The sequence below is a fragment of the Simochromis diagramma genome, unplaced genomic scaffold (genome assembly GCF_900408965.1).
Source record: "Simochromis diagramma unplaced genomic scaffold, fSimDia1.1 OVJJ01000514.1, whole genome shotgun sequence".
Taxonomy (NCBI): domain Eukaryota; kingdom Metazoa; phylum Chordata; class Actinopteri; order Cichliformes; family Cichlidae; genus Simochromis; species Simochromis diagramma.
Genome location: NW_024387346.1, coordinates 788472 through 811255, shown reverse-complemented (window position 1 = coordinate 811255; position 22784 = coordinate 788472). Strand labels below are relative to the sequence as shown.

Sequence of the window (22784 nt, the reverse complement as noted above, 5' to 3'; positions counted from 1 at the left end):
TGCTTTTGTGTTTCAGATATGAGAAATAATACGCCTTGCTTTTATTTACAGGTCATTCTCGATAACGCCTAAAATCACACTTGGTTAAATTGAAACAAAGTACAGGTGAGCTCAGATAGGTTTTAGTTCAGTTTTAGTTGACTTTCATTTTGTAATAGCCTGATGGATGGATGAAATAATGGATACTGATTTCCAAAGAATGTTACCAGAAAACCTCTAATATAACCCTGCTTACAGTAGGTCAGCAGCAGTCTTTGACATTTTAAGGCTTTGTCACCAAACTCATCTTGGACCTCTGCTGCCCTCTGCTGACAAACCACCACACTGTGCGCACCTCTGTTTCCCACTGAAGCGGCACACAGTGAACATTAAAGATTGAGCATATAGCTGGAGCTTACTCTGCACACTAAATATTACAGACATGTTTTGGAGATTAAAACACTTCATGTCATGGTAGCATTCCCACCGACTCCTTTGGTCTGTAGTTCTTTGTAGTCCCTCACCTGTCCACCACATTCACACAGCCACCACAGCATTCTCCACAAATACACATCATCATTTAATGGAACAGGAATTTTCAGTCACACTTAGGAAAATGATTTAGTGTTGTTTTTTTTCCCCAAAACATCAAAATGCCAAGGAGCCGCTGACTCACCAAATTGCTTCCTTAGGAGCTGTTATAATATTAAAAAATAATTTAAAAATAAATAAATAACTCTATTCTTAGGCCAGGAGAAGTACTCAGAAGTATTACACAAATTTAACCTAACCCAGTCTTCAGATGTTTTGAGAATACAGGCACTGTTTTCATGGAATAGAGTGCCACATAATGAGGAATTATGATGATTTTAAAGAAAGAATACAGCATCACTGATACATTACAAGAACACATCAGAGAGTTACTGCTGATGCTGTATTGGACTGCATTATATTTAAAGATGCATCTGATTACAGGAATACAGCACAACCAGACTGTGTGGGATAATGTACAGGAACATCTGTGCTGCGTATGGGAGAAGTCCCCAAGTCCTGATGGGACACACCTTGGAAGGTGGTTGAGAACAACAGGGCTAAGTTCCTGTGGGACTTCCCGTTCCAGACAGACAACCAGCTGGTGGCCAGCCAACCAGACGCTGTGGTGGCTGACACGCAACAGAACACCGCAGTTATGATAGATGTGGCAATCCCAGTGGACAGCAACATCAGGAAGAAGGAGCATGAGAAAACAGAGAAGTACCAGGGGCTGAAAGAACATCTGGAGCAGATGTGGAAGGTAAAGTCCAAAGTGGCCCCAGTGGTAATAGGAACATTAGGAGCTGTAACCAGCAGAGTACAGGCACAACATCAGAAGAGCGCAGTCCCAGGAATAGCTAACATACAGCACGGAACCCTCAAACTCCCAGGCCTCTGTCATCGCCGTGTCTGCATCGTTTCTCTCCATTCTCTCCCCGTATTCGAAATGTACAATACATAGATTTAATATATTTAATAATTTATATTTATTCATTTAATAATTCACAATACAAAATTGAGATATTAAAGGTTTTTCAAGAGATCCCTAAAGTGAACAAAGTTGCTTGAATAACCTCAGAGTCCCTTGATGCTTGCTTAATGACAGCTTTCTCTGTTTCTCAATCATCAAGTTTTAAGTTTATGCACAAGAAAACCTTGAGCAAGTTTAGCTGAAACACAACCAAGCTATATGGCACACAGCTCAAACAGCACATGATGTGGCTGTGTGCACTCCACACAGCGTGTGCAGAGATGAGTTCTTGGCTAATTGTGACAAACCAACCACAAGAAGGCAACAGAAACTAAAGAATACAACATGACGGTTGCATGCATCACCTATGATAATGCTGCTGAATCTTTTAAAGACAGAGGAAAACAAAGTCATAAAAATATAAGGCAATAGCAGTGCCCTTGAGAAGGAGATAAAATGACTATGCTGAGAGACTCCTGAGTATCCTAGATAATTCGTTTTTTTCATTCAGCAGTGATTTGGGGAATCTTTCAAAGATAGATAGGATCTGCCATAGCAAGTATAAAGCTGTTCTGTCTCTTTGTGCAGCCAGATGCATTCTTTGGATGCACCTCACGCTCTACTTAGCTTTGTGTAAAGGAAGATGACGGTTAAACTTGAAAACTCAGTGTACACACCCTGGTATTATATAATACTATGCTGATAAGAAATATGCTGATAAGCCTTTGGCCAGACAGTTACAGCACCACAGTCAGGGACATCTGTGCTTTTACAACTACTGCAAAGCATAAAGGACTAAAAAGAAGACACACAGAGCCACGGAACTGTAATGGGTTTTTAAATTTCCTAGTGAAATGTGGGTCTATAGTAAGTAATCTGTACTTTCTTCTTCTTCTTCTGTTTTTTTTTTTTCATTCCATAAATTGTTTTCTCTAACCCTCCAAACCCACAGGGCAGCGCTTTACTATGGGTAGGCGGAGTCTGCAGGGAGTGGGCCTGCCCGGCGCTTTTTAATCCAGATGCTCTCCGCCGTGCACCCTGCGTTCGGCAACGAGCTGACACAACCAAGAGGTGAAAGAAGACACACCACCCAGCAACATGACTGCACCCAGCAACACCTACGATGTTATAGTGGTCGGCGCGGGCATATCAGGTAGGCTGCACGTCAGAAAACTTTAGTTTTGTGTTCAGGCTCCGCGGACGAGCTGAGCAAATAAACTGATTAAAGCCAAAGCTCCGAGCAGAGCTGGTAGCGGTCAGATGCGCTTTGTGGAAGGTTAACTACACAACTGTGGCCGTGAGCGAGTGTGTGAGAAGACGCGGCACATCCTGTATCCACAGCTGACTGTGTGCAGAGCTGACAATGATGGAGGTTTTTTTTTTTTATTCGTAGTGTTTTTCTTCTTCACGGTGTTCTTCCGTGAGGCTGCCTCCCCTCCCCTCCAGCAGCTAGTCAACCTCTGTATCACCGCAGCAACAGCAGAGCAAGTTGAGTAACAGCTAATCAACCAGCGCATACTTTGTGTTACATAAGAGGACGTGAGCTGGAGGGGTTCGCGTAAATGATTGTTGCTCGCATCCATAAGGCTGACATGTGTCTTGGCTCGAGTTGTTGGATTGTACAGATAAAAGCAGCTGGTTTGTGTTCGCTCTATGATCCAGGTGGAGACTGGCCGTGATGCTGAGGAGGAGTCCAGCAGCCATGTGAAAAATGACGCGATGTGTGGATTACAAACGTTGCATTTGACGCAATAGGTGTAATATTGCACACTTGCATTTTAAGTACAAGTTGGCAATCCCCCCCCCCCCCCCCCCCCCGAGTAGTAATAAATAATAATAACAATGATAATAATGCATAGGAGGGGAGGGAAATGCACTGGGCGCCTTCTGGTACTAAATACTCCTTAGAAAACAGGCTGTGTGCTGTTCTTACCTAACAGGGGAAACCTTTACTATGAGGATAGGGAATGTTCTCAATCCTAGAATGCAAATCTTTGTACATAGTGTCATTTGGTAGGGATGTGCTGATACATCAGCTGAATATCGGTGTTGAGTCAAAAAGTGATTTTATGTCCAGTATTTTTGCTTATGTATGTATGATAAATAGTCTGCAGTCAGCAGGATTTACAAAGAGGTTATGTATAAAGTAAGGAAATCCGTATCTTTATGACTCTGCAGGATTGTACCTACTCTGTGTTCTACATTATAACCGATCCAGACCTTACATAACTGTTACGTTATAGGTTTTGCAATTTCTGCTGCCTTTTTGGCCAGACCTCTCTTGAAAACAACATTTTTAATGTCAGTGACACATTTACATTCATAAATAAATGATCTAAAAAAGTCGCTTTGCCCAAAACTGCTTGTAGCTGTCACTTTGTGACAGAAATGTTCTTTCTGGCTCAGACTGGCTTGATACCAAATCACTTCTTGCAAACGATCACTTTTTGGCATAGCACTGGTATTGGCAAAAATATCTGCAAATATGATGGTGTATTGTAGCCAGTATTTATCTGGTGTTGCATGTCAGTTTTGCACTGCCTAAATAGTTCAAAGTTGGGCTGGGTGTAGGGCTATTTCCATTGGACAAAAACGGAAAATAAAATCCACAAAAACATTCAAGATTGGGAAAGAAAGAAAGAAAAATAAAGGGAATGGACTGCCACTTTCTAGTACCGCAGGTTTTTTTGTTTTGTTTTTGTTTTTTGACTGTCTTGCCCGGTCACACTAGGAAAAATTGGTGATTTTTGATTTTTTTTTTTTTTGCTTTTGAGTGATTGAGGTGGTCAGATGATCACCCAGAGTTTGAGCCTACTGTACAACACCCTCAACTTCAGCAGGACCACTTTCCATATCAAGGCGATTGGAAACAGGTTGCCTTTCACCAAGTGAGCTGTTTCCAATTGTACAACTTGGACTGAGTGCAGTCCCTCTCAGGTAGACTGGCAAAGGTTCGCAAACAATTACGGTACCCTTTAATTTATAAATGCAGGCAGATTGCCAACACATTGTGATCCATGTGCAGTGACGAATGCTACAGCGTGTTTCTGTGCAGTGGTGGACTCGACTCAGTCGGTTATATTCTGGTCATTTTTGAGATATTACCACAAACAGATTGCATGTAGTTGTCAGCTTAAACCATTCAGTAGGAAACTGGTCGCAGACTTTCTCCCAGTCTTTGATGTTTTCTCGCCATCGTGACATTTTGAAGATGGCAGTTGACTGCGAGTGGTTTGAAACCAGGTCCTGTCTTAAATTTAAAACATTTGAATTCATTAAGTCTGGTAAGAATAATGAGCTCTGAATCAAAGACGCTGATTGACATACTGTATGTCAGCGGTCCCCAACCTTTTTTGCGCCGCGGACCGGTTTATGCCCGACAACATTTTCACGGACCGGCCTTTAAGGTGTCGCGGATAAATACAACAAAATAAAACTAGTACCGGTACCGAAAAAAGAAGATTTATTCATAACACACTGAAAAGACCCAGGAAAACCGAGTTAACGATAAAAGCTATAACAAAATAACGCTGAAAATCGATAAAAACCCTGAAAACCATACATTTCACACCTGAGCCTCAACTCTCGCGGCCCGGTACCAAACGACTCACGGACCGGTACCGGTCCGAGGCCCGGGGGTTGGGGACCGCTGCTGTATGTGGTGTAACGTCAAAACTTTGAATCCCTGTTGTTCCTGGCTGTTTCGATGCAGCTACACAACTTTCAGACACACACTCCTGCAAATGAGCAGTCAGGTTGGCAGGTGCAAAACTTCAGGCCAGGATTTTAGCATCTGTGGCGTTGGTGCAGTGACTGAAGTTGTTTTTCCCGATGTGAGTGAACCTCTGTCCTTTCTGTTCCCCATGCCTGACCGCTGCCTCGCTCTCTGTTAGTCTGACAGTTCCATCGACTGCCTGCCTGCCTGCCTGCATGTCTGCCTGCATGTCTGCTGTCAGGCACTAAAGAATTTAGGTCAGTGTCAGTTCAAATACCAGTCACACAGACAAAAACAAATGCTACAGAGAAAATGCAACAACACCAGAAGACTCTGCTGGCTTCCCTCTGCTCTGACTTTCCTCACTTTCCCACATTAGGTTCTTGTAATTACACCATTTGTTTGTACTGCTGCCCTTTGCGGGGTTACAATGAGGGCCACATATAACAATCACTGTCCAATCAAAGCACATATGAAACAGGAGGAAGAGGGAGTGCTCTTTTTGCCCCTTCAGCACCTCTCCACTAAGATGTGTGTCTCTCTAATTTGCTTGCAAATGCAATTGTCTGTTTTCTGCCAGCCAGGACCACGGACCTGGTGGGTTCGTGGCCCTCAAGGTGCAGCCAACACTTTCTGAGAAAACATTAAATGCTTGTGACAGCCTGTTATCAAACCAGCAGCCAAGAGGATGCCAAGGAAAAGGAGTGGAGGAAAGGAGAAGGGGGAGGAGGAGGGTCAGATAAGGAGAAATAACAGGGAAGGGACGATTTCCTCATGTTTTGCCTGAGCAGCTGTGAAAGTGGACAAGAATATGTCAGGATTAGGGAAGCGAGAAAGGGAATAAAGTGTAAACTGGGAACTTGAGTTGGTTGTGAAACAGCAAAGAGGATGGAAGTGGTAAAACAGACAGTTCAAAAGTAAGTGGTTCACAGGGCCTGTATCTCCCAAGCTAACTTAAAGCTGTCATGCAGTGCAGCATAGTTTCCCCCATTAAACTGCACAGTAGAGGATTTAGAAACTTTGGCTGCACTTTGTGGTGATGAACTCTGCTCTGGACTTTTACCCGGAGAACTGGCTGTAAAGTTAAATGACTGTAAAATCACAAGATAAAATTACACATGTGAGCACATTAGGGCAGGCAAGGGTCCAAGTAAAGTACATGTCATAATCAGACAAAGAACCAACATGCTTCCTGCACGTGTCTATAGCGTAGTTTCACAAATAGTCCTTTCTTGGTGTGTGACTGTTTATGTGTGCTTCCAGAAGGGAATATAATCATTCCCATTCAGTGTAGTTTTCCATGTTGTGTATACTTTAAGAACATTTTAAGCTAACAAACCGCAAAACATAGAAAGCTTTTCAACCAAAGTGCTTGTCTGTGTTTAGAGGGTGTGTTGTGCTTTTATACTTGTTAGAAGTGAATGCACGTCAGACATTGGTTCACCCAGCCGACGTGAATCGTTTTGGTTCACTCGGTGCACCATTTGTCATCGAGTGACAATGTTGTATTTGTGCCAATAGAGGGGATGCATGCTCTATTACCTCAACTGAGGCACATCCTTACTTTCTTAAATGATGTGTGAAATGCTACATGGAATTTGTGATGATAAATATAGAGTAAATAATCAGCTGCCTCACCAGTGACTCCCTCGTCTTAGGAAGAAGCTAACGTCATCTGTGGTTGGGAAACACGAGATGGCAAGGACCACAGCTCAGGGTTAGTTTAGGGTTCTGTACAATCATCCCCTGTGAGTCGCCATCAACTAAAAATGGAGGAATGGGTTAAGGTGCATCTATTAAGTATTGCCATCCACTCATTGTGATAAGCACTGTGTGGCCCAAATACAAAAAAACAGCAGCAGTGAGAGAAGTTATAGCCCTCTTGGTGAGTAGGTTAGCAGGAGAGCCAGGTTCACATCTAACAATGAATGATATAGCCTACTGTGATGAATAATGAATAAAGCAGATTCATCCGAGTGGACATACAGTATATCAGCTGAACAGTATTAAGTTATCATATTATTATCAATAAATGTATTATTGATTTACTGTCACAAATTGAATAGATCGGATAAGGAGCCTCATATTTAATGATGCAGGCTTTATTTGAATGATAGTTTGACTGTAGCATTGTGGTTGCATAATAACTACAGTTCCCTCTCTAATACAAATAGAAATGGTTCAGCTGAAATTAGGGCTGCCACGATTAGTCGACTAGTCACGATTACGTCGACTATCAAAATCGTCGACGACTAATTTAATAGTCGACACATCGTTTGAAGCTTTGTAAGATCACAAAAGAGGCAGGAATAAGTAGTAGGATTTAAGAGTGTAATAACGGACTGCACTGCATGGAAGATGGCAGCACTGCATGTACAAGGATGCCAGCTGCCGTTAAACCCCAAAGAAGAAGAAGAAGCTGTGTCCCAGAATTCATAGCGCAGCCCAGCTCAGTTTCCAACAATGGCGCCAGCTAGTTAGTTTTAATATTACTCTTATTATTCTTTCTGGGTCACAAAATAAAAGTTTAACATGTTTAGGTTAGGTGAGAATGTAGCTGTGTAAACTTCAAAATATCTGCTCAGTTTATCAAGACACCACATATTTTCAAAAGCGCGCCGACGTTTTCGGAGACGTCTGTTATCCACCAGCTCGATAGCTAGCTGGGGGCAAGGCTCACTAGAGCCCGTGAGAACACCGGACTCCCGGCAAATCGTTTTCAAACCCACCGCCGTCTTTCGCTACTCAGGTTAAACATGATATATAAGTCACTTAGATCACTTAAAAATGTTATTGTTTGACTTTTTTTTAGTATTTTATTTGTTCCTGAGTAAATCGGTTTGGCTGAGATTAAAGTTATAGTTTTTACACAGCTGAATAAACGTCAAGCAGACAACTGATTATCAGAAGTGTGAGATGCTCGAGAATATACTGCGGTGTCCCGTTATATTTTAGATAGCAAGGAGTAGGAATGGGTATCGTTTAGGTTTTATCCGATACCGGTGCCAAACCGGTACTTTTGAAACGGTGCCGGTGCTTAAACGGTGCTCAAACCGGTGCTTAAAGAATGGAGAACACAAAATTGGTCCAAAAACCTCTCATGTTCAGCTGTTTTTTTGTAAAAAGATAACAATGTTAGCCTTTTCTGCAGCTATGGGGCATATATGGTATCATTCTTGGCAGGAAGCAGTGCTTAAACAATGGAAAAAACACAAACTTTGTCCAAAAACCTCTCATGTTTAGCTGTTTTCCACTTTTTCTTTGGTCATTTTAGCCTTTTTAGCCAGGGTGAAGGGAGTATCTGCCATCAAACAAGAAGACAGCCGCATGTAGCTATGATGATGTTTGCTAGTTCACCTTACATGCATTAATGTAATAACGTGGTTAGCGTACTCAACGTAAATTACTACTCACGCAGAGAAGAACGGCTGCTGCTGCCATCATCATCCATCATCATTTCTGCTACACTAGCAGGGCTAGGGGCCAGGACTCTATTCTTCGTGTTTTTGGGGGATGTTGCTAACTCCGGGTCCGATAACAGGCACCACACCCGCAGTAGATGTGCTCGGTGTGAGGTCTCGCAGCAAGCTATCAAATACGGCGGATTTCTCGCTATGCGTCGCCAGGTGTTTCATTGGATTTGAGGTGTTACCTCCTTTGACAGTATCACAGTATCAGCTTAAAGCACTTGTTGCAGGCTGCTGAGTTTGCATCTTTTGCTGTGAAGTACAGCCAGGCTTTTGACCGCTTCGCCTTGGGCATTTTTAATCTGTAGCTCTGCTCTAAAAGAACGTACGTACCTGGCCCCGCCTACTATCCTCGGAAACGTAAAATGATTGGCTAGAATCTAAAGTGTGTCACAGCTCAGGAAAAAAAAAAAAAAGCACCGAAATAAAGCACCGAAGTGTGCGCTGCTTTTCGGTCTGGTTACTACCGTTTATGTCAGAACCGGTGCCATGATACCGGTACCCATCCCTAGCAAGGAGTTTATTAAACTTCACCGAAAGAATCTGCAAATTTCATTAAAATTTAATAAACTATCGTCTTTATTTTTAGTTAGCACATACCTTAAACACTTAAAGCTGTAAGCTAATGATAGTTATATAAGAGCAGATGCTGCTGGTGCAATAAGCTGTAGGTTTTACGTCCAATGGATGCATGATCTGATTAGTCGACTAATCGCAAAAATAATCGGTGACTAGTCGACTATCAAAATAATCGTTTGTGGCAGCCCTAGCTGAAATGTATGTCTGTGTTTATGGGTTTGTTGTTTTCATTTAGCCTTTGTGAGACACACTCTAGTTCTCACAGGTTTGTTGTTCTGTACAAGTTTATCATAGTTAACTAACACTAAACTGAAAACAAGTTTTAAGTTAAATTAAAAAATAACTGGGAAACACTTTTGTAATCTTTGAAAACTAGCTAAAAAATATAGAGGAAATATCCTTAGTTTTGGTATCTGTTAGTTTGGTGAAGGTTTTATTGTAACTTACCTGATGAGGCATTGATGGATGGTTTACTGAGACTCTGAATGTCTACACGACTCTGGGTCAACCACTTTCATAAAGTTCTGTTTTTATTGTAATATCTGTGCTGATTTTTTCAAAATGTGGCCTCTGACATATGACCTCCATACAATAATGATTCAAAATATGATTGTTCTGGTTTACTCAGCACAGTACTTCCTATAGAATTATATTCCATTGGTGACAGTGGAGTTGATGCATGCTGATGTGCATGCATATCTGTGAGCTTAAATTGAGAAACACCCCCACTTTCTTAAATTATTTATTTTATGCTAAATTTTGTGATCATAGGTAAATATCAGTGGGCCATAGCAGCACATGAACCGGTTCTCCTTCTCCTCATAGGGCCTGGTTAGAATGGCCTTCTTGATTGCAGTGATCTTCCAGACAGTCCAATGACTGCATTTGGTATCTTGCATGATATTGTACTTGGAGTCTGTCTGAGCACAAGACAAGACACTTTCAAGTAAGAATGCTGAATGATGTGGTCATCCTGCCAGCAGGTAACACGAGATGGAAAGTTTCCATTGCACTAAAGGCATTACCAGATACAATTTAGTTAAAGGATTTTAGTAAGTGCAATCCTGGTGATGGCAGAGGATGGCATCTTTCCGGAGGACGTAAGTGATAACTTATGTCCTCTGTAAAGATAACTGTGACATGAGTGAGAGCTGAGCTTTAAATTCACCAAAAGTCTCTCAATTCTACGTCCTACGTCCACCAATGAGATAGCAGTGATATAAAAAAGATAAAACTCTTGTATATAAATTACTAATTGCAGATGGTGAACTTTTAGCAAGAAGACCTGAAATACCTAATGTAAAATCACTCGAAGATAACCAAAATCCACCTGTTTCATGATGTTACAGTGTTGCAGCAAGTTACATTAAAATTAAAACAGTTGGGTTAGAGACAGTAAATTGTGAAGTAGAAGAAAAACAAACAAAAAACCCAAATGAAGTATCTCAAAACTGTGATAGACTTTCACTTTTTACATTTTTACTGACCCTGATATCCTAAGTATTCGGTTAAATTAAATTAAATGTTATTTTATAGCACCAATCACAACATCAGTCACCTCAAGGCGCTTAGTATTAAAGACCCTACAATAATTCAGCGAAACCCCATCAATCAAACAACCCCCTATGACCAAACACTAAGTTGAGAGTGGGAAGGAAAAACTCCCTTTCAACAGGAAGAAACCTCCAGCAGAACCAGGCTCAGGGAGGAGCACCCATCTGCTGCGACCACTTAGAGGTCATCCAGATCTTTATGTCTTTAAGACATTCCTGCAGTTTAACTAATTGGTGCTTATCATTTGGCTTCATGGAAAAATAAAGGTGGATATCATCTGCATAGCAGTAAAAATCATGCTGTGCCTTCTAATGATACCCCGGACCCTGTTTTCTTCCCACTGTTGCTAAGTGCTTGCTCATAGGGTGCTGTCTGATTGCTGGGGTTTTCCCTCTAATATTGCAGGATCTTTATTCTACAATTTAAAGCCCCTTGAGGCAACTGCTGTTGGCTCGGTGCTCTAGAAATAAAACTAAATTGAATTTAAGTGGTGCGTTCAATCTCATAAATACATTTCTAGGACTCATTGCACCTGCTGTGTTCTAAATATATCCGTCAACGTATGTGAACGGTCCATATGTGAATAAATCCTCACCTTCTCTGGCAATTTAGCTTCATTATGGCTTCAATCCTAGATAACCACTTTCTCTGTCCAGCTGTGCAAACAACAGAGCCTGTTGTGTGTGCGGTCTGATTCAATCATTCGATGGACAACATGTAATAAGTGCATTTCTGCATGCCTGCGCCTCTGTGTTTGCCTTGTGTGTGGCAGCTAAAGTCATGAGAAATGTCAGGTGTGTTAATGTTACAAATGCTGACGTTGGCTGTGTGAAAAGTGCATTCAGCTGATTGATGTTTGCACACCTGGAAAGCCCTCTTCTCTGTTTGTGATATATTTTAATTGAAGGATTTAGGGTAGGCTTATGAGGTCCTCTGTTTTTTTGTTCACTGCTTGACTGACAAAATTATCTGTCTGCCTGATGGTATATTTAACGATTGCATGAAAGGAAATTTACAACTTTAAAATGATTTGCTATACTTTTGAGGGCACTGCCCCTTTAAGGAAGTTGCTATAGATAGAATCACATGGGAAACTGATACAACTCACATGTCTGTATTGCACATGCACAGCTACAACACTGCCTTCCAGCCAGTTCTAACTCAGCGTAGAATGAAGACAGCAGCTGTAAAGCTCAGTTGTTTACATATTATATCTTTGGTGTTTAGTTCATATAAAGCAGAAGAATTAAAAGGTTCATTGCTGATTTATGGTGGGTTGTGTTCCAGACTGTTTCTTGGCAGGGAGCAGTCATTTCCTGGAATTGGTCAAGTACTGTAGAGGGCTGATTACTGATCCTAGAGTGGAAACTAAACATGAAGAAGGCTATTTTAATTATTGCACACCAAACTTTCAAAGCATATTAAACCTGCTCTGACCTTTGTAGCAATGAAACATCAAATTAAGACCACCTGCTTTATGAACCAGGTAATGGGTACCAGCAATGTTCCCTCTAATTTTTCATGTGTCTGAGCGAACACACAAACTCCCTGAGCGGTCCCTTGGACCACTGTGAGCAACAGCAGACGTGTGCACTGTGGTCACACCAGCATCGAATCCATCCAAGTTACATGGTTTATTAAAATAATCAAATTACAGCATTTACATTTATGTTAGACTACTTTTAATTAACTGCTTTAGCCCACTTACAATGAAAATTTAAAAAAAAATCTAGTCATTGACCTGTGTAGTATGTTCCCACTATTGGAAGTAAAAATAACTTGAACTCCAAAACACAACTTAATTTTTCTTTTTTTTTATATAAAGCTCTGACTTGTATTATGAGTATGAATCTGTGGTCTGGGAGAGAGTCCTGTAACGCTCTGTCTGCAAAATACAGTAAATAATGACCAATGTTGGGCAATTAATTTTATAGTTACTTCTTCAAAAAAGTAACTGAGTTTTGTAAACAAAGTTTTTTGCAGCTGTTTAACTAAAAATGCAGCCAAGACGTTTTTTTAAATGAACATTTCAAACCATTTACAGACCAATCAGCTGTTCTGCATCAAATTTGATGCCACACAAATTATTTGTGCCACTCCGAAAAATAATTTCTGTCCACTATGAGATAAAGGAGAACAACAGCCTGATACCTGCAGGCCTGACAACAGGAGATGTGTCACTCCTGTAACACCTGTAACATTCAGCAGTCGCCTCATTGTTCTGACGCACACAAGAAAACTGTTGACTACACTACACACTAACTACACAAGATTTGCACTAAACATGGCAAACCTCTCACATCTCAAAACACCGCGTCACTCCTAAAACTTCCCCCTTCCTAAACAACTAAATACCATGTTGCCATATCATCTTTTGATTGGTCGACTGGAAAATAACTCAAAATGTTAGAAATATTCCAGTGTTAGAAAATCAGCACTGCTCAGTGTTAGCCATTGTTAATCTTCAAAACTGACTAGGTTACTTTTAAACATATAACACTGTCAAAAGTGTTAATTTAACACTCAACAGTGTTGTATTTAACACTCAGAGGTGTGGACCCATATAGACACTCTCCAGTGTTAATTTAACACTGGAGATTTTGCTGTGTAGATATATATATGCTTTAAAACCAAGTTAACACTGAAAGTACAAACATCACTAATATCATACAACTTTGCCGACATGTGGCCAACAGTAATGTTTTAATGTTCTTCGTTATGAAACATTCGCGCATAAATAAGTGACATCATATTCAGTACTTACTTTTGACAGTTCACTCTTCGGCCGCTCCCTTCTGCCGTGTTTTGCGGCAAAATTATCCACACCCACCGCCGCGCTATGAATTGTGGGATATATGGGCAGTGTTGGGAAGGTTACTTTTAAAATGTATTCCATTACAGAATACAGAATACATGCCCCAAAATGTATTCTGTAACGTATTCCGTTACGTTACTCAATGACAGTAACGTATTCTGAATACTTTGGATTACTTAATATATTATCATGCTTTTTACAACAACGTGAATGTACTATTGCTGTGTGATTTATTACTATTACTGAAGGTCCGCGACTCCGAACTGTAGTAAAGGGACCTCTGACTAATACGGCGGGGTCCCTGTCGGCTCGTAGCCGAAAAATAGCTTTACTTTGTTGTGTGAGTCAACTCTGCTTGCCAGAGACAGAGAGAGGCGTTGAAAGACTGCTCCAACGGAACTTATTGTTTTCGGAGGAAAACACTAACACAGTGTACAGTCGAGTCTTAATAGCTTACTTACAACTGGGCTCGTCAGGCACTCTTCTTGGCTGAAGTGGTTATTATTATATTTACATGCTTCCAGCTCCCGTTTTTCCTCGATGACAACTCGTACCTTTCCACTCCCCTTTCTCTCCCTCCTCGCGCTCACAGACCCATAACGTGTATGGCAGTCCATTCTCCCTGCAGCACGGACTACACTGCCCATGATGCTACATTCTTTAGAGCTATGCTTGTAGCATTCTGCCTGTTAGCTTAGCACAACAACAACGAAAAGGCGCTCTCTCACCCAGGAAACACACAGTCGCAGAGAGAGAGAGAGCGTCGCCCTGTAACCATGGCAACCGTAACGCTGCCGCCTGGAACAACAGCACGTAGCTGTCAAACAAAACCCAAACAGTCCTGACCCGCGACAAAATGAAACAGGAAAGTACCGCAGTGTAATCCATTTATTTCAACAAAGTAACTGTATTCTGAATACCACCTTTTTAAACGGTAACTGTAACGGAATACAGTTACTCATATTTTGTATTTTAAATACGTAACGGCGGTACATGTATTCCGTTACTCCCCAACACTGTATATGGGACCACGAAGCGTGCACTGGACCACGCTTGATATTTGGGGAAATCAACGGCGCATTTGGAGTATGCATTTGAAGTACACTTGGAATTGGGACAGCCGTCGTCGCGTGGCGGTGACGTAATCACACTTAAAATACGTACTTCAAGCGTGCAGACCCTGAATTGGGACACAGCCATTGGGTACCAGACCTCTAGGGTTCTCTTGGTATCTGACACTTGCAGTGTATCTTTTAGGGCCTGTGGGTGGGGCCTCCGTGAATCTGATCAGTGATATGAATTATGCTTAATTAGCTCAAGATATGGGTGGACTGCACACTTTAGACTCTTTGCGTTCAGGAAGCTTTTTCTGAGGCGCTTCATCAAAATTTAAATGAAAAAAAAGTCGTTCACTTAATGCATAATAAAAATATAATATATAGAATTTGGGAGTTTTGAGTGGAAAAGCAACTTTTTTACAACAGTTCTCATTTTTTGAGATACACTAGTACACACATTTTTTGGGTGGTTGCAAATGTAAATTTCCAATAATGTTAGTAACAGTCAGTTAAATGGTAAATGGACTGACATGTATTAAGCACCTTTCTACTCAATCTGAGCACTCAAAGCTCTAATTTTCATCATTATAAAAATCAGGACCTAGGTAACCCTAGGTCAAGTTATCCTCATCACCTGTTTCCTGACAACACACACAAAAGAGAATATTCTCGTGTGTAAATTTCAAGCTATTCTGTAATTGCTTGTCAGTAGTATTGCTCCTCAGTTTGTTGCTCGTAAAAACCAAATTAGTGTCTGCATGTTGAGAACATGAGATTGGGAAAATGTAATTGCAGCACATCTTGTAATTGTCTCCCCCTGCGGATCAATATGTAGCCTCATTGGGCTCCTATTCAAGTGTCTCACTTGTCACTCAGACACTATTGGATTTTTTGTTTGTGTTCCTGTGAAAAGAACATTGTCTGGGCGCAGACACACTGAGACACATGGAGAAAATCAAATGTCACACACTGACGGTGTGATTTGTCTCTCTGAAGAACATGTTCTTCAATATTCTTAGAAAGCAGGTTCTAATTTTCAATTTAGGGCATAACATTTTTTTTAAAGAAAAATATTTTACTCAACATTAAATAGTCTCAGATTTATCCCTTTAAAAACAACTACACCCCTCATGTGTAAAAGATGACATAATTTTGTTAACACCAGTAGTGAGAAGATAAATACTTTTATCTGTTTATGGCATTGTAAGATACAAACTAACTGCTAGTCATCGTTATTTAGCAATTAGATTGGACAGCTGGATGTAGCCACCATGTCACCAACATGTTTATGAACTTCTGATTTATGATTCCAGTTTGGCCTTTTTTTCCTCATTGCTATATTGTTTTTTTTCCAGCCTGTATGATCATATTTTGCTAACTGTAATTACTGCTAGCATATAAAAAAGTAATAATAGAAATTAATTCATCACAAAAACTGACAAACTGGAGCACTGACTCTCTAAATAGTTGGTAGAAGAGTTGGTACAGTTAACGACACAGTAAGTTTGGATCATTTCTACTTGTATCTCGTTTTGAATCACTCCGAATGTGCATATTGATTTGTCATATTGTTTTAAACCCTCATTTGTGTTTTACCCGTGCATTCTTTGCTAGTGTTTCTCAGGCTCTTCTTTTTTCTGACAGCATGCTGTATTTTTTGTTCACCCTCTGCAAGTGCATCAAAATAACTTTTGTTTTTCTCTATCTGGCATTTGGGTTCTCTTTTTGCTAAAAATATCAGAGCAGGTAATGTTATGTGCAAAATAATTGCATTACAAATGCTCCAAAAAGCACCAACAACACAAACATGGTTGACTGGTCTAGTTACGTGAATACAGTGAACTGTGGTGAAGCCTAGCAGGCAAACAGCGGCTTATTTGTCCGTACTCGTTTTTGGAGTGGGCATTTGAGCGACTGCAAATGAGACGTGCAGTTGCAGCTAGAATGAAACAGCTAGTGTGTCTCTTGATTTTTATAGCTAAAAGCTAATCTGCTTACAAAATTGCTATGATTAGGGATGTTACAATACCAGAAATTTAGCAGATGATACTAACGCACATAGAATCACATACTTACTTCTCTACACCCAATTTAATACCATGGTTTAAAAAAATACAAACAAACAACAAAAACAGAGTGATTATCCCATCTCTGACACAGTGATGGCAGACCAGTTATTTAAAATTTTACCATTATAGTTTGTTGACATGACAGACTAAAATGTTAGGATGGTTGCAGAGTAGCCTTGTAACGTTACTATGAGGTATGATGATCATTACATAATGTTAGCCTAAGCTTTTGTATAACAGTAGCCATTGCGAAACATAGTTGATTTTGCAGTATGATAAATTGCACAGTATTTCCATACCTGACTCTTATACCTTTTTTTCAATCAAGGAGTCAGGGTGGCGCCATCACAATAGCTGCACTTTTTAAAAAAAATTTCCACGTGTAGGTTTTGCTGTACCATTTGTACTTTTTCCTGTCCTTCTGCAAGTCCTTCTTCTTCTCCAGCGAGTAAGAGTTGACACAAACTGCAGTTGTCTTGGCCAATTCCAATTTCTGACTTATTTATCTATGTATGTCTGAATTTTGCAGATTATAATTTTTATTCTAAGAACTATAACTGAGAGCATACAAGTAAAAAGAAAATGTTCTTCAATGCCTATTAGTATTATCATGATAAAAAAGTTACTAAACTAAATTTCTCACAAATTACAGCATGTTATAGGCTACACAGATAATTAACTGAAATGAGATTTTACCTTACTAAAAAAGCAGAGCTTGTGGTTACCTCTGAGCACTGAATAGCTTATCTTCAGCCACTTTGTCTTTGTTAGCGTCTTTAAAATGTCCACATTCAGCTGGGTCAAGGTGATTTAATGGGGTTCCCAGTCAAAATATCTTTGTGGAATGCCCCACCAAACTTGGATTTCACACTTGGAAAGTCAGAGCAGATTTACGTACCACAAGTTAGCGATCCAAGATGCAGGCACTGGATGTAAAAAGTAGTAAAACTGTAAACTTTTAATCTGTACTGCAACTGTTGTGGGGTTTTTATTGACTTACTAAATAAGCCATCTCAGTGCACTGAGTACTTTCTATCAGTCTGTCCATGAATGTGTTTTTTAGCCGCTTTGCTAAGAACCGAAACAAAACAAATTTTCCCCAGCTTCTTCTGGATCGCACTAACTTAGGAGTGACATCACTCCAGAGTTCTGACATGTGAGTTCCAAGATATCTGGAACACAACACAAGTGTCTGAATAGGTTTGTTGTTCTGTACGAACTGTACGGTTTATTGTAGGATCTACTGTACAATATAAAGCGTCTGCTGTTGTGATTTGGCGCTATATAAATAAAATTGAATTGAATTGAATTGAACGTTTTCAAGGTGGCCCCCTTATGGTTTACTTTGGCAAACGTTGTGTCTTCACTCACTTTAAAGACCATCCACATTAATGATGCATCTCTAACACGAACACGAGGTATAGTTCTGAAAAAACAAATCAACTAGGTGCTGTCACATTTTTAGAATTTTGGTATCCTAAGTATCAGTTCTAGTGACATCTCTAGTGTGAATCTTCTTATCTAACTGTCAGCTAGACAAGAAGACAGGTGATAGACTGAAAAGACAAAAAAAACAGTGCCATTTAGGAGTTGTTAGTTGATTCTGAGCTGAATGTCTGTCAGCTCTCATCTGGTGTAGTTGAGGGCTGTTAATGTGATTGGGGCTATTAAAACTACGAAACACTGGGGGGAAAACATGGCAAGAGCAATTAGAAGTGAAAAGACAAATGGCAGGTGGTAAGCCAGAGGTGGAATGAGGGAAAGTCAGATGATAGAAAACAGCAAGCAGCAGAAAAGAGATAAAAGCAGCAACAGGAAATGGCCAAAGGAGTGCAGTTTTGAAACATTCACTACAGTCACAATCACATGCTAGATGGACAAATATCCATTACTCCCACCCATTACTGATAAGAAGGATGTTATGTGTTGAAGATTACAGGTTTAGTGTAGGTAGAGCAGCTATTATGGCACAGGAATCGTATTAGTTCTCAGCCAGATTATTTAATTCTTGGAATGAATTAAATAATCAGAGACAAGAAGCAGAAGCTGAAGCTGCCTGGTTTACATGGCCACACCTATTCCCGGTCATAACCCATATCCTGATTTTGTCATGTTTTGTCATGTCATGGAAAAATGATGTTAAATTAAACAGAGAGAAGCTCATGTCCACACTTAATAAACAGGGCATGACTGTGGCAAATCATAGGCAACCAGGCAGACCTTGTCTTTTGTAGGGTAGACCTGGGTTACAAATGGGCTTGCAGGTGAGCAATAGGTGGGCCCCTTATGAGAAAGCAGATTGGATATGTAGAAGGGTGTCACCTGACATTGAAGTGAGCTGCTCTGCAGGGATTGTGGCTGAGCTTAGTTGTGGCAGCTTTCTGCAGTACCTGGATTTTTGTTTTGAATGAGTGTGAATTGTACTGGGAACGTTTACTTTCAGAAACCGTGGGAGACAGGCTGATATCTTTATACACACAAACACACACACACACACACACACAGTATACAAATACGGTTTGCTCCTGCCAAGTGACCAAATCTTAACAATTACTGTTGTCAGGGAAACTGTGCCTGCCACTGTCTCTTTTTCCAGCACAGAGGGCAGAGGGATGAAAAGAAACGTGTGTGCTCCTCATAGCTGTGCAAAAAGCTTCGGAAACTTACTCCACTCTATCAAATAAGGTCCAACCCATAAACAAGTAGTCTCAAAACTTACGTTAGACTCTGTGTCCAATAAAAATATAATGTAACAGTTAGTTCCCCCCCCCCTTTCAAATGTCTCAGAGACACCAAGCAATTAGGTCAACCAGAACCCTAAGGTGCTGTGGTGGAGAGGAGAAAGGCAGTGGTGGGAAATCAGGGGAGAAAAACATATACAGGGATTTTCTGGGAGACAAAAACAGGAGTACAGAGATGGGAAAAGGAATCCAACTGCACTGGAGCGCACAGCAGAGGAACCAATTCACACTGCATTATAGCTCTAAATTGCGCTGCCTTATGTTTGTTCACATGCTTTGTATATATATATATATATATATATATATATATATATATATATATATATATATATATATATATGTATGTATATATATATATATATATATATATATATATATATATATATGTATATATATATATATATATATATATATATATATATATATATAAAACACCCAGCACGCCCCTGCGGGCGGTTTTTTTTATCCTTCAAGCTCGGGTCCTCTACCAGAGGCCTGGGAGCTTGAGGGTCCTGCGCAGTATCTTAGCTGTTCCCAGGACTGCGCTCTTCTGGACAGAGATCTCCGATGTTGCTCCCGGGATCTGCTGGAGCCACTCGCCTAGCTTGGGAGTCACCGCACCTAGTGCTCCGATTACCACGGGGACCACCGTTACCTTCACCCTCCACATCCTCTCGAGCTCTTCTCTGAGCCCTTGGTATTTCTCCAGCTTCTCGTGTTCCTTCTTCCTGATGTTGCTGTCATTCGGAACCGCTACATCGATCACTACAGCCGTCTTCTTCTGTTTGTCTACCACCACTATGTCCGGTTGGTTAGCCACCACCATTTTGTCCGTCTGTATCTGGAAGTCCCACAGGATCTTAGCTCGGTCATTCTCCACCACCCTTGGGGGCGTCTCCCATTTTGACCTCAGAACTTCCAGGACATATTCGGCACAGATGTTTCTGTATACTATGCCGGCCACTTGGTTATGGCATTCCATGTATGCCCTGCCTGCTAGCATCTTGCACGCTGCTGTTATGTGCTGGATATGTGCTTTATCCTGTCTTCCTTCTCTCACCCCAACCGGTCGCAGCAGATGGCCGCCCCTCCCTGAGCCTGGTTCTGCCAGAGGTTTCTTCCTGTTAAAAGGGAGTTTTTCCTTCCCACTGTCGCCAAAGTGCTTGCTCATAGGGGGTCATATGATTGTTGGGTTTTTCTCTGTATCTATGAAGCGCCTTGAGGCGACTTTTGTTGTGATTTGGCGCTATATAAATAAAATTGAATTGAATTGAATTGAATTGATTGTCTCTGGGGCATCTTTACACAGCCTGGCACCTGGGGTCTTGCCTGGTGTGATGTCAGTGGCTTCTATCTCCTCCTTTGGCCAGCCTATTACCCCAGCAGGGTACCTGATCACGGGCAGGGCGTAGGTGTTGATGGCCCGGATCTTGTTCTTACCGTTCAGCTGACTACTCAGGACTTGCCTGACCCTCTGCAGGTACTTGGTGGTTTCAGCTTTCCTAGCGGCCTCTTCATGGTTCCCATTCGCCTGTGGGATCCCCAGGTACTTGTAACTATCCTCTATGTCTGCAATGTTGCCTTCTGGTAGTTTGATCCCCTCTGTTCTGACTACCTTCCCTCTCTTTGTTACCATCCGACTACACTTCTCCAGCCCGAACGACATTCCGATGTCATTGCTGTATATCCTGGTGGTGTGGATCAGTGAATTGATGTCTCGTTCACTCTTGGCATACAGCTTGATGTCATCCATCAAGCTGTATGGACAACTGCTCCATTCCGTAGTTGGTATCCGTAGCCAGTCTTGTCAGATATCTCACTGAGGGGGTTCAGGCCTATGCAGAACAGCAGTGGGGACAGAGCATCTCCTTGGTAGATCCCGCACTTGATGGTGACTTGTGCTATGGGCTTGGAGTTGGCCTCTAGTGTTGTACGCCACAACCCCATTGAGTTCCTGATGAAGGCATTTAGGGTCCTGTTGATCTTGTACAATTCTAGGCATTCCAGTATCCAGCTGTGGGGCATTGAGTCATAGGCCTTCTTGTAATCAATCCAGGCAGTGCACAGGTTGGTCAGCCTGGTCTTGCAGTCTCGGCTGACTGTTCTGTCTACCAGTAGCTGGTGTTTTGTGCCTCTGGTATTCTTGCCCATCCCTTTCTGTGTCCCGCTCATGTATTGACCCATGTGCCTGTTCATCCTGGCCGCTATGATGCCTGACAGGAGCTTCCACGTGGTGCTGAGGCAGGTTATTGGTTGGTAGTTGGAGGGGACCGGTCCATTCCGGGTGTCTCTTGTCAACTAGCAGCTGGTTCATATGTGCTGCCAGGCACTCGTGGAGTGCAGTCAGCTTCTTCAGCCAGTAGGCGTGAACCATGTCAGGGCCTGGTGCTGTCCAACTCTTCATACTGGAGACCCTTTCTTGGATATCTGCCACGGTGATGGTTACTGGACCCTGTTCGTGGAGGTCGCTGTGGTCTGCCCTCAGATCCACTAGCCACTTAGCATTGCCGTTATGGGTTGCGTCCTTCTCCCATATGCTCTTCCAGTATTGTTCTGCCTCCAGCCTTGGTGGTGCTGTTCTCATATTGTTCCCCTGCCACTGAGAGTACACCTTTGCTGGTTCTGTGGAGAACAGCTGGTTTATTCTCTTGCCTTCTATCTCTCTGGTGTACCTCCTCAAGCGGCTGGCCAAGGCTGTGAGCCGTTGCTTGGCAGTTTCCAAGGCCTCAGGTATGGACAGCTTCCTGTACTTCTTAGGCACCTTCCTCATCATGCCTTTCTGCAACTCCGATAGTTGGCTAACCTCCCTCCGTGCTACCTTGATCTTAGCCTCTAGCCTCCTTCTCCATGGAGGGTACTGCCCCTTGTGGCTGTTCAACTTGTAGCCAAGCATCTCACTGATCACTACTGCCGTATTGTAGATCAGCTTGTTAGTGTCGGTAATCATGGCTGTAGGTATTGTCCGTAGAGCTGCATTAACATCATCTAGCAGACCTTCTGAGGGTACTTCACGTAATCTTGGTAACCGGCTACGGGGGGTCCAGGTTTCAAGCTTGGCCATGATCCTATCTTTCAGGTCAGTTCCTCTCGCACTCAACGATCCTTCTCCTATCGCACTTGGGGCTTGGTACCCAATCTCGGGTGGGGGTGATGATATCTCCCCCCTGACCTGGCGTCCTGGCTCCCCCTTGCCGTAGCATTTATGTTGTACCTCGTCAATCTCTAGCTGTGAGAGCAGTCCCTTCTTTCGAATGTTGGAACACTGAGCTACTAGTTGTTTCGCCGTCATTGTGGATGTTGAGT

General features: G+C 41.7%; 1 protein-coding gene across 1 annotated transcript in view; it reads left to right on the top strand.

The window, feature by feature from the left end:
* The first annotated feature begins 2222 nt into the window (after nt 1-2222).
* LOC120718297 (amine oxidase [flavin-containing]-like) overlaps nt 2223-22784 on the top strand; it is a 48099-nt gene continuing 27537 nt past the window's right edge. Inside the window, exons 1-2 of the mRNA XM_040006773.1 lie at nt 2223-2350; nt 2436-2636. Of these exons, the coding sequence (XP_039862707.1) occupies nt 2582-2636 (55 nt within the window). The 5' untranslated portion in view covers nt 2223-2350; nt 2436-2581. The remainder of the gene's footprint in view (nt 2351-2435; nt 2637-22784) is intronic.